The 11,320-nt window shown below is 40.2% G+C and overlaps 2 protein-coding genes across 2 annotated transcripts; both read right to left on the bottom strand.

The window, feature by feature from the left end:
• Positions 1-482: 482 nt before the first annotated feature.
• Positions 483-4,884, bottom strand: slc25a17 (solute carrier family 25 member 17). The gene is made up of 9 exons (XM_078270432.1): positions 4,659-4,884; positions 4,179-4,239; positions 4,036-4,102; positions 3,688-3,839; positions 3,442-3,558; positions 3,116-3,264; positions 1,671-1,766; positions 1,356-1,441; positions 483-828 (listed from the first exon to the last, which is right to left on the bottom strand). Exons 1-9 carry the CDS (start codon positions 4,713-4,715, stop codon positions 675-677), a joined length of 939 nt encoding a protein of 312 aa, XP_078126558.1. The 5' UTR covers positions 4,716-4,884; the 3' UTR covers positions 483-674.
• Positions 4,885-6,271: 1,387 nt separating this feature from the next.
• Positions 6,272-10,686, bottom strand: rpusd1 (RNA pseudouridine synthase domain containing 1). Its single transcript, XM_078270433.1, has 6 exons — positions 10,508-10,686; positions 9,135-9,368; positions 8,922-9,045; positions 8,687-8,789; positions 8,433-8,534; positions 6,272-7,910 (listed from the first exon to the last, which is right to left on the bottom strand). The coding sequence occupies exons 2-6, from the start codon at positions 9,323-9,325 to the stop codon at positions 7,498-7,500; spliced, it is 933 nt and encodes a 310-aa protein (XP_078126559.1). The 5' UTR covers positions 9,326-9,368; positions 10,508-10,686; the 3' UTR covers positions 6,272-7,497.
• Between the last annotated feature and the right edge of the window lie 634 nt (positions 10,687-11,320).

Below are 11,320 nucleotides of genomic sequence, written 5' to 3'. Positions count from 1 at the left end.
CGCAGACACCCCCCCCCCCATAAAAGGAAGGAATAAAAAATGAAATATCTAATTTATTTTGAAATCCAAATTCTCTCTGTCTCTCCAGACTCTGTCAGACTGGTGAAAGGCTCTGCAGGATCTGCAGCTTTGATTTGGTTTCATTTCTCTTCTAATGAAACTCACTTTACTCCTTCCAGTAATGACTCTCTCGTTTCTGTTCAGAACCCGGTGATGTCATGTTGGCCACTGTGCTGGTACATGGAAGATAAAACTTAAGGAAGTGATGCAGTAACTTAGTCCTGTCTCTCCAAGCCGTTTTGAGGCAGAACCCAGGCAGACGGGAGAAGATTGAGCTGGTCTGTTCTAACCTTGACCAACTGTAGAGGAAGGAGCCCAGGGACCAGAGTTGGAGAGTCATCTCACATGCAGATGGACTTCTCAGCTGCAGCTCAAGGTTTTAAAGACAAACAAAATCAGTAGAATTAGAGCGAGAGGTCTACTTAAAGTGTGTAATGTTTTATTGGTAGAGTATTTGTAGGATAAGGTCACAATTAAAGATTTACTGTTTTTAAGAAAGCGACAGTATTTCCCGAAAGTTGAAGTCCCCATCGTGGGGATCATCGTGTAAGCAGTGATCACTACAGTCAGTCAGTGCTTTAAATGTGGACAAACATCCGTGGTTGTGAAGCTAGCTATCGTTTCTTGTAGTGGTTGCTGCTCAGTCCCATGACTCTGAAGGTGCAGCTGGCAATCTTCTCATAGAGAAGGAACATGAGTGCAGCAGTCAGCACCGTCTGCAGCAGCTTGGCCTCCAGGCCTTTAAAAAGACCCAACATGCCATACTTCCTGTAGAAGGAAACCACGATTAAAACAGAAAGAAACCTTTTAATTATGAACATGTGAAAGAGTAGAAGTCTTATAAACATTTATTCATGCAGAAGGTGTTTTGCATATATCATTCTGCGTACACAAAAGCCAGAGAAAGAGCAGCATTATTATGGACATAATTAAGAATAGAATGGTTAAAAAGACAAATGTTAAAGTGTAACTACTGTTTTTTTTCTCAACCTGGACTCTATTTTCCTATGTTTTGTGCCTAAGTGACTGATGGGAACAACAATCTTTGACATTGGTCCAGTATTAAGCGAGATCGCTGCAGTCAGCAGCAGCAAAATTACTTTTTTATTTATATAGATTCTGGTGGATTTAGCTAACGCAATTTCGAGGATGTTTTTATGTTTAAAAAAAGGATTTTACTCTTTAACAGAAAGGTAGACCTCCTTAGAAATCCTTTCCATAATGTTGTCAGACTTTTGTGTAAATACACTTCAGATAAGCTAAATGTAATGTAATTTGCGTGCCTGCATACCCACCTCACTCTGTTGACCAATAGACACTTGATAGTCCTTAGACTGGACAGTAGTTTTGACTCGTCCGTTGACTCGTTGAACTGACCAAACTGTAGTGATTTAAAAACAAAAGCAAATATATGTGCTCTTAAAGCTCCAATGTGTAGAATTTGTATTTGTGATTATAGCCTTATCAACCATTCTGATGGATTTATATGTAGAAACATTTGAAAACTCTGAGGAGGGTTTTAATGATACATTTATATCAACCAGGCATCTCATTTTGCATGTGTAAACAAAACCCCCAGGCTTTAGACATACTGTACACACAAAACCTACCCTGAGAATGGACTGTATAGTCTGCAGTGGGTAGGTAACAGTGGTGGCAACAGCTTTGGCAACAGCGCCGATGATGAAGACTTCAACAGATGACAGCTTGAGGGGAACGAAGAAAACTTGTTACATTTTTGTGCAAGTTTTCATAATAGTAGTGGTAGTCAAAAGGTCTGAGGAGTATATAGTATGCTTGTCTAGAGGATTTACAGGGTTTAAATGTCCCCACTAACTGGTGAGGTGGGTGAGTGAGTGCAAGTGCTGCAGCCACTAGGCACATGGCGCTGGTCACACCTGCAGCCCAGCAGTAAATCAGGGAAGGCATTAACTGAGCCAGCTCAAGTCCGTACAGGCAGAAAGAGTTGGGAACAAAGGGCCAAGCAGGCAACACCGCTGTGGCTTTTCATCAAGCGCCTGGGAAGGAGACATCGGCCGGGAAAATGGACTGACATCTCTCTCTGCTCAAAACCCCCACAGCACAGGCTGTTTTAAGAGAAGACTACGAGAAGGCCAACGGACTCCGGAACGGGAAGAATCCTAAGTTAAAGTTTGACCCACTACCCTTTTCCTTCGAATTATTTATTAGAAGACACTTTATGGTTAAAGCTAACGGTCTCTGAGTCTCCTATTTCTATTGTGAATCTGGTCTCCAAGTCCCCTGGCTAAGTACCTGATTCAACAGTCTCTCGCCTCTGCTGAAGCCACGCAAAAAATCATGTGAACAGAATTACTGCATATCGAGTGTCTACTCATCCAGATGATGGGATGACCTGGCGTAACTTCCCTCCTTCACTTTTCCATGGGTTAAGTGCATATGTGTGCATATTTACTTTATTACCATGATATGCCACTATTACTGTATTATTATTATTATTATAACATCAATTATATTATATTCAGGGTATTCAGTGACAGTGTATTTTTGAATACTAACCCTTTTTAGACATATTTTGGGCTTTTCAAATAGTTTATATTTTATGTTTCAATTTCCAGTAATGTTCAAAACATGCTCTCATTCTATATATACTGTTACTGACATTTTTAATTGTAAATAATTTTTTTTACCTGTAAAATTTTACCTGTCACTGCTCTTTGATAACAACATTTGAGGGATCACTGCCAACAATATTTTTGTTATTGTGTTTGTGCAAGAAAATTGTATTCTATTATTCTATATAGATTTTTTTTGAATTAGTTTAAAACTGTGCTCGACAATGCACTCAAAAAAAAATGAAATGGCAATGCAAATAATTTGTTATTAGACAACAAAAATGTAAAATCTCTTGTAAAAATGATGCGATGAATAATAAAAAAAAAAACATAGTAATCGTTTTCAACTCAAATTGTCCAACTTTGTTCCTCATATATCGCTCATCTTTCTAAAGTACAGCTCTGATCTTTCTCCTAATTCTCTCTCTCTCTCTCTCTCTCTCTCTCTCCTCCTCACTCACCTCCCTGGGAACTCCTCTCCTCAGCTGCCTCTTCAGGGCTTCGTAAATCATGAACTGGATGGCAGGGTTCAGCACCAGCAGCAGGGACGTTAAGGTCCCGTTCCACAGTGCTCCCACACCCTCGTGACGGATAATCTGTGCAAATGCATCTGCGAAAAACAAGAGCAAATCAACCATTAATTTAAAAAAAAAAATAGAGAAAGAGAGGTCTTAACCAAAAAGCATCCAGGTATGGCACTAAATGTTACATACTATATGTGGTGATAAATACTGAATGAGAGTATCTTATAAGAACATATAAGCATTTTCAGACATTAACCATTTACCCAGAATGCCAGAGTAGTTGGTGGGCCGTATGTCTGCATTGCGAAACCTGGAACCCTGAAGCTTCAGCCTGGTGTTGACCACCCACAAAGGAGTGGTCAGCAGTACGTTAACAACACCTAGAGACAAGAAGGCAGATGCAAATAAAGTCATTAAGAAATGGATGTGGACTCAAAACTAAAATTGGATGGACTTTCTTGTCCCGAGCCACTAAAACAAGGCTTTTATGATAAACATGACCCTCTTACCTGCAGCAATGCCTATGATTAAGTCAGTGCTTGGAGCCGACTGCTTTCCCTTCAGCCAGCTAGCCTTGAGGCCGTGGAAGCAGTAGAAGTAGACAAAGTTGGAGCAGCACAGGCTGCAAATGACCGGGAACCAGCCTCTGTATGGAGCTAGTCTGCAGAGCAAGCACAGGAGCATGTCCTACTCTTGCTTTTCTTTGCACCTTTTTCGAGTCAGCTGGAAATGTGAGAGGTGCTTGTGATGTGTGTGTGTGTGTGTGTTCATATATTTTTTTCATATCTGAACTGAGCTAGAATCAAGAATTTACTGGTGAGAAACTACATCAAATCTGGTCTAACATTTGTACTCACAGTCCTTCCTCTTTGACAATTTCTGCCAGAATGGCTGGAGTTGATTGGGCCTTCCTATTTTCATCCACTGAACACAAAGAAAAGACAACTAGTTTTGAGTAACTACATTACATTAATAACTATATTAACTGCAAATTTCTTACCTTGTAGCCTCAGTCTGGCAGTATCAAGAGGGAAGAATACTGACATGGCAGTCACACTTCCCTAAAACAGGCTACAATCAGTTTTCAGGGAAGAGGCACAGTATGCATTGCATTTTTGTTCAATATGGAAGAAAACTTACATCAAACTCCATTGAGAAATCTAATAATTTAAAGTATGTATAGCACAAAACACGCACTAACATCGAATATATACTGTATTTTCTGAATTACCATAAAACACTATTAAATTCGTTAAATGTATTGCCATATATTGCCAAATGGAAATGTTTGTCTAAACATTTCAAGATTTAAAAAATCTTAAGTCTATTTATAGTGGTATGTCGCGCTATCAGGTCTAAAACATGCTGTGTGGGAGATTTAAAGCGTACGAGCACTAACCATATAGCTATAGCCATTGCCATTACACAATCACTTACATTAATAGTGAAAGTAACGTACGTTACGTTAAAGCTAACTTACCACTGCTCCTGATACAGCATGAACCAAACTATCATACGAGAAAACCGAGAAGCTCATTTTGAACGAGGTTATGTTATGCTTCCAACCTTTTGCACGTCTAAAATAAACCTAAAGAGCACTTTTTTAAACTCCGGTTTGTAAAATAAAACAGCTGGTATTCCCTCACTCTGCTACCATAGACAGTGCTTCGCTTCCTTGTGGCTAATGCCGCGTTCTATTTACCTCGGAACTCGGAAGCCGGAGCTGGGAATGACGTCATACCCGAGTTGAACGCGTTCTATTTAAAAGTCGGATTTTCATTGTTTTCATTAGCTCTAGCCCGGTTAGATATTGGTAGCAATACCAGTTGATAACAACGCATTACGCCGTTTTTTGTGCATGCAAACAGCGTAACAACATGTCCACAGATAGAAGTTGAACATGCCTGTGTGAACGACTGATTTAGTGACACAAATAAGACAGAAGTGCTTATAACTTTATGTTACTGCAGCTTTTCGCAACTATTGATACAGGGGGGCTGCCATGTTGGATTTTGAACTCGGGCTACTGTGAGGTTGTACGAGTTCCGAGCTCGTTAATCCGAGGTCAGGGGGCGTGTTACACCGAGTTGCGAGGTAAATAGAACGCGGTAACCTGCAGACGTTTTTCTACAGAGCACCGGGCATTATGGGTAATGTAGTTCTAGATCGATACTTTATTGATCCCAAGGGGAAATTCAAGGTCCCAATAGCTTAAGACATCACACACAACATTCACATACATCACAAACAGGATGATAAAAAAGCTAATCCACATGAATAGCATGGGATAAAAAATAAAAAATCCACATGAATGTACTAAGGGATGTATAATAATGAGACGCTTCAGTGACAGGGCAGAAACTGACCCTGTGATTCAGTATGACAGTGTGTGTCATGGTGGTAGGGCAAATAAGTCCAATAGTGCAAGGATAAAGTGTAGAGACCAGCATTAAATATGGACAATATAAGAGAATAATGTAAACATGGTAATATAAAAACTATAGCAGTGCAAGAATAAAGTTTAAAAAAGACAGCATATGAGCATTGCTGTCTAGTTCTCGCTACTCCATGGGCTTAGTTAAAATATCTTTCAGTCATTGTTATTTTAACTTTTAGGAATATTTGCAGGATCAACCCAAGCAGAAATTCAGTAACAATGTCCTAATAGAAGTTGGATGACATACAGCATTAACAAGGATTCTGTGTTATTAACCCCCTGAGGCCAACAATCTCAACAGCAAACTACACATTTTATGTCATATTCAATCCAGATCAATGCAGTGTAGACTGTACTTATTTTAGAAGCAGAGAGATGCGCTGTTCAGTCTTTTTCATTATTGTTTTCTGTGTGATTTCAACACATTTCTGTCAGATTCAATTAGCACAATAGTTGTCTCATGGTGCTGCAACAGAACAAGAGGACATCAACTTGTAATGCAGGATTGAAGCGGCACAGGTGTGCCACTGGAATAATGATGAGCTATGTGTGCCTCAGGGCTCAACAACCATACTGTATGTAGGCAGTATAATGTGTACTCCAAAGGATACTCAGTCCAATTGGATGAAATAGTAATATTTAAGAGAGAGGGTTAATTCTTGTTCAACCATTTATTTAGCTTTTTATATTAGTACTGAACAAAGTAATAATAAATTGTAGACATTTGTTGTTAAATTTTTTTTTAAGGTAAACAGTTTAATTTAAAGCTGTAAAATAATCAACAAACAACAAAAGGCACAGAAACATCCAGGGTAGATTCCATGTATGTTACAGGTTACAGCCATGCAGCGTATGTATGTGACAACACACATGAACTTACCAGCATTTGGACATTGACAAAAAACATTTGCTGCTGCTGAGGGTCCGCAATCAGAGTTAAAAATATAATAGCTAGAATGGCCGCATTAAAATGTCTAAAAATGACTAGACCTATGTTGTATATTTGTCAAGTTGTGTACTTACATTACCCAAAATCTTTCCAACAATATTCAAACCCAGAGAAATCTGTAATTTTAATCAAGTACACGGTGCGTGTCAATAGTGTCATATCCAATTTGGGCATGCATCAGCATTGTGGTTGTCTGCCAGAGGCTGTCATAAATTTACTTTTTATCCAGTTTTAAGCCACTAGATCTTGATCGTTTTTCAGACTATACCTATACCTAACCCTGGATCTTAAGTTATCAAAGAAACAAGCTGAGCAAACTGTGGTAGTTCTCTGCTGACGAGCCAAACTGCATCGGAGACACTGAACACTGATTTTTAATTTGAAACTGCTTTATTCAGTGTTTTACTGGTTTAAATCACCGGGTCCATATTTTTTGAAAAGAAGAATTCCTAACCGGGAGAAACTGACTGCAATGACAGCATTGCTCGGTCTTTTGTGATTTTTGATTGATATCCCATAGTGGCAGAAAATGACATATTGTATGTTCATCTGACCATATACAGCACAGACGTGTGACAAAAAAATGTCACCATGTATATTACAATAAATGTAAGGCATCAACCCAACCCCTTACATGTCAACATAAACTTGAGCAAAGCACTTATTTCTCAGCTACTGCTGTGGAACTGCTCTGTGGCTCTGGTTATAGTCGGCAACTCCCAGTTGTTTGAATTGTTTAAGAAAGCAGCAGCACACATGCTGACACTATTGTTTTCTAACATAATGTTTGTAACTGCTTTGTGAGGGAATTAAGGTACGGGTTCACTTCCATGTATGCCATCTCAATGCAAACGCGAGTGGTCAGTGAGATGGAGCATGCGTGCTCAACGTGGCCTTGCTTAGTAAACAACTTAAATCAATTAAAATAATACATCAGTCTCCAGCCCATTCACTCAGCCACTGCTGACACTGCATCCTCTGCTCCTCACTCTCCTCCTCAATCCTCTGTTCCCTGCGTCCTTTCCTCTTCTCCTCCTCCCTTCTCGTCCTCTCTTTCTTCTCCTCTTTGATCTTCCTGTCTTCCTCCACCCTGTGGTCCAGCAGCGCCTCCACAGTGGCCGTCAGTGTCCGTAATGAGCGCTGTGGGAGCCACTTGGGATCCACCGCGGGGAGAAAGGGGTCTCCAGCAGAGACGAGCAGGGGCTCAGGTTCCAGGGGAATGTGGAGGAGGTGGGCGTGCAGCATCATCCGGTAGGTTGAGTCGTCCGCTCCCAAGCTGTAGGTAAAGTCCCCAACGATAGGGTGGCCTATTGCGCTGCAGTGCACCCTTAACTGGTGGGTTCGGCCTGGGGGAAAAGGGGGGTAGGAGGGAAGCTCATCAATTTCTTTTATCAATGTCGGCATGTTTATCCAACAGTGACAATGACAATGACGTCAAAGTCATGCATCTTCACTGCTGGAAACTTGCAACAAGAAGGAGTCATGGCGGAGAGGAACAAACAGTCAAAAACGTGGCTTTATTTCACAAAGAAAGATGACAGAATTGATGAAGTTGATGTCTGTAAAATGATCATTTCAAGTAAGGGTGGGAACACCAGCAATATGCTGAATATCTTTCTATGCAACATGAGCTTAAATTCCAGAAATGCCATGTGTTTGACACTCTACACACAAGTGCCACTGCTCCCCAATCGAGCAGCACGTCCGTTATATATTCCAGTGTTTGACTCTTCATTTGCAATCTTTCAACTTAAAAACTTGATGACCGTTTTCCGGAAATACTAACTTTTACGATTTTTTTTCTAAATGAGGTGAAAAGAAGACGTGTAATTTCACTTATATGAAAAGAAGTAAATGAGTTTTGTTACCAGTGAGTGGCTGCAGTAGCACCTTGGTGACAGGGTCTCCATCATAGAACCCATACTCCAAAACCATCAGCTCAGTTTGGCAAGGCTTGGGGTTCTCACAACCTGACGGGACAAGGATGGGGGGGGAGATCAGCAAGTAAAGAAATATAGTTCAATTATGCCAAGCCTGCATCATCAAGTATTCAACAATTCATTTCCATCACTGCTAATCATCTTGAACTGTATATATACACTGTACACACACACAGACACACCTTCTGTTCCCTCAATACACATCATGTGTGTTTTTCCCTCTGAGGAGTTCTTGCCAATGGAGAAGTCCAAAGTTTGTGTCTCTTTTTCTACCAAGCCACGTACCTAAGAAGCAAAACAATTCACATACATTATTTCCTTTTGAATTCTCAAACAAAAGAGAAAAAGACAGACCCACAGATATATGGTAATAACTCTGTTGTGTGCATGTGTGTCAAATGCGTTTGTGTTCCATACCACGGCGAGGTAGGCTTTGGTGACGGTGCGGTCCTTGAAGCAGCGGTAAGCCCGGCCGGCAGCAGCCTTATTGAGGGCGACACAAAGAGCCCCACTCGTGGAGAAATCCAACTGATGACAGAACCTGTTGAGGGGAGAGAAACATGATGAGACTATCACTCTTTATGAGCGTGATGTATGTGATGTAGTTTGTATAATAAGTGCGATTCCGACCTGAATCCATAGTAGGTGCTAGGGTCTGCCAGCTGTGGGAAGCGGTGCCGAAGTTGCGCCTGCACGGTGTGTTTCTCGTACCACATCTTGCTGTCGATGCGGATGTCCCAGTGCTTGTCCACCACGATGTAGTCATCGCTCTGAAACAGCACGCGCAGGCTCTCCAGGCTGGCAGACTCTGAGGTCATCATGTGCAGCGTTTAACTGACACAACTCACTCAGCCCTGCAGATAACTGAATCAGACAGTGATGCAATTACAATTAGCATTCAAAAAACTTGGGAGTATAAATACAACAATGTAAAAGCACTATTAAAAGTAAAAAAAATTTGGGGCAGCCTCTAGATCACCCAGTAAGAGCATTCGCCCCATGTAGGCTGAGGCCTTTGCAGTGGCGCGGGTTCGAAGCTGACCTACGGCCCTTTGCTGCGTGTCATCCCCCTTCCTGTCTAGCCACTGTCACTATCTAATAAAGGGAAAAGCCCCCAAAAAAATAATCTTTAAAAAAAAAAATATATATATATTTATTATATTTTCAGCAAAATGCACTTGGGGGGGGGGACAAGTACATGTGTTTATTATGGAGAATATTCTCTTTCAATCTGATATATATTGCATTACTATTACTGATGCCTTAATGTGTAGGCAGCATTTCATGTTGTAGCTAGTAAACATAAAGCTAAGTTGAATTACTTCATATCCTGTTGGATATGTTACTGTCACAATGTGTCATATTTTTTAAACTAATAATGTTCAATTTTGATATGCAGAGTAAAGAGGTTTAAACAAATGTAGCTGTTAGAAGAGTAAAACCTACAATATTTCCCTCTGACATGTTGAATAGAAGAAGCATAAAATGTAAACACTCTAATAATGTGCAAGTTTTTAAATGTATAACGTTAGTATAGTACTTGTATAAATGTACTTAGTTTCCACTAGTGGAATCACGCAGTGGATGGGGTTAAAAAAAATCAAAAGGCTGGCAACAGCTCTGATAACTGACAACAAAACACTGACAAACAAAGTCTGTTTAAGTGTCTTAACCACAGTGCTGCGAAACATTAACACGTTAAAGACTGTGAGAGGAACAGGTAACGTTAGCTGGTAGTAGCCTCTCTTGTGCCTGAGGTTAGGTAGTCTTCCTGTCTAATAATAAGTGTCTTATGCCGTAAAGCCCTAATACCCTGTAGCGACCACCACCCCAGCTACCAGTTCTTCAATTAGTCTGGAAAACAACTTTTTGGTTAGGTAGCAGCAACTTATGCACTGGTTGCAAGCACTGTTGGTTTGCTAGTAGCTACTGTATACCATAAGATAACTAGCTATAACGTTACATGTTAGCGTCATAGTAGTGCGACTGTCTCAAAAACTTACCTCGAACAACAACCAGCCAAGACTAATATGTGGATTTTTTTTTCAACATACCGAATATAAGCGTACATCTATAAGGAAACACAAATGTAAACAAAACCACTGATTGGGCAGAGGGCTGCAGAGGGCTGCGGAGCCTCTTCTTCTTCCTCTTCCTCCTCTTCTTCTTCTGCTTCCTCTTCTTTTTCTTTGAGGTTATTGGCGGTTGGCAAACAACGATTTAGTGCATTAACGCCACCAACTGGTATGGAGTGTGGCTCACAATATCTACTGTTTATTTACAATAATAATAAATAAATACACTTATATCTTCTCAATCATATTTGTCTAAGATACTAAAATAGTAATTGATAACACTCATTTCTTGAGTTATTTTGTAGAATATTAGATCACACTTATAGCCTACTTATCTGTGTGAAGTTTTGGTGGTGGTTCTGTGTCCTAGTTGGTGTCTATTCAAGAAGTTGAATTATTCAGTTACAGTATTGTATAACTTTGTTGAGTAAAACCTCATCAGTCAATGTTACAGATTTGCGGGGATTTGCGGGTTTTGATCTAAAAAAAATGATTCAGTAATTCAATAAATCTGCTTCTTGGTAATAGACCACGAAAATAACGAAATAACCATCTCCATTATTTGTCCTCATATGGTTAGCTCTGGTCAGTTTGTGCTTGTAAGTATCCTCTAGTTGTAGTTGCCTAATAATTTACCCCATAATCACTTAGAATGACATGTTTCATATGTCAGTGTGTTGTGGGCAGTTCCACCCTCTCAGATTGTTTCACTTGGATAAAAGATTGGGATAAGGCTAACAA

Source organism: Sander vitreus, chromosome 15, assembly GCF_031162955.1.
Source record: "Sander vitreus isolate 19-12246 chromosome 15, sanVit1, whole genome shotgun sequence".
NCBI classification, from domain to species: Eukaryota; Metazoa; Chordata; class Actinopteri; order Perciformes; family Percidae; genus Sander; species Sander vitreus.
Note: the sequence above shows the minus strand (reverse complement) of the source record. Positions and strands in the feature narration are given on the sequence as shown.

Coding starts and splice junctions, on each gene's coding strand:
- slc25a17 (XM_078270432.1), bottom strand. CDS start 4,715: ATGAGCTTCTCGGTTTTCTCGTATGATAGTTTGGTTCATGCTGTATCA. Junction 4,240..4,658: donor ATGCTGTATCAGGAGCAGTG/GTAAGTTAGCTT, acceptor AGCCTGTTTTAG/GGAAGTGTGACTGCCATGTC. Junction 1,442..1,670: donor CTATACAGTCCATTCTCAGG/GTAGGTTTTGTG, acceptor AAATCACTACAG/TTTGGTCAGTTCAACGAGTC.
- rpusd1 (XM_078270433.1), bottom strand. CDS start 9,325: ATGATGACCTCAGAGTCTGCCAGCCTGGAGAGCCTGCGCGTGCTGTTT. Junction 9,046..9,134: donor AGCACCTACTATGGATTCAG/GTCGGAATCGCA, acceptor TCCCCTCAACAG/GTTCTGTCATCAGTTGGATT. Junction 8,790..8,921: donor CCAAAGCCTACCTCGCCGTG/GTATGGAACACA, acceptor TTTGCTTCTTAG/GTACGTGGCTTGGTAGAAAA.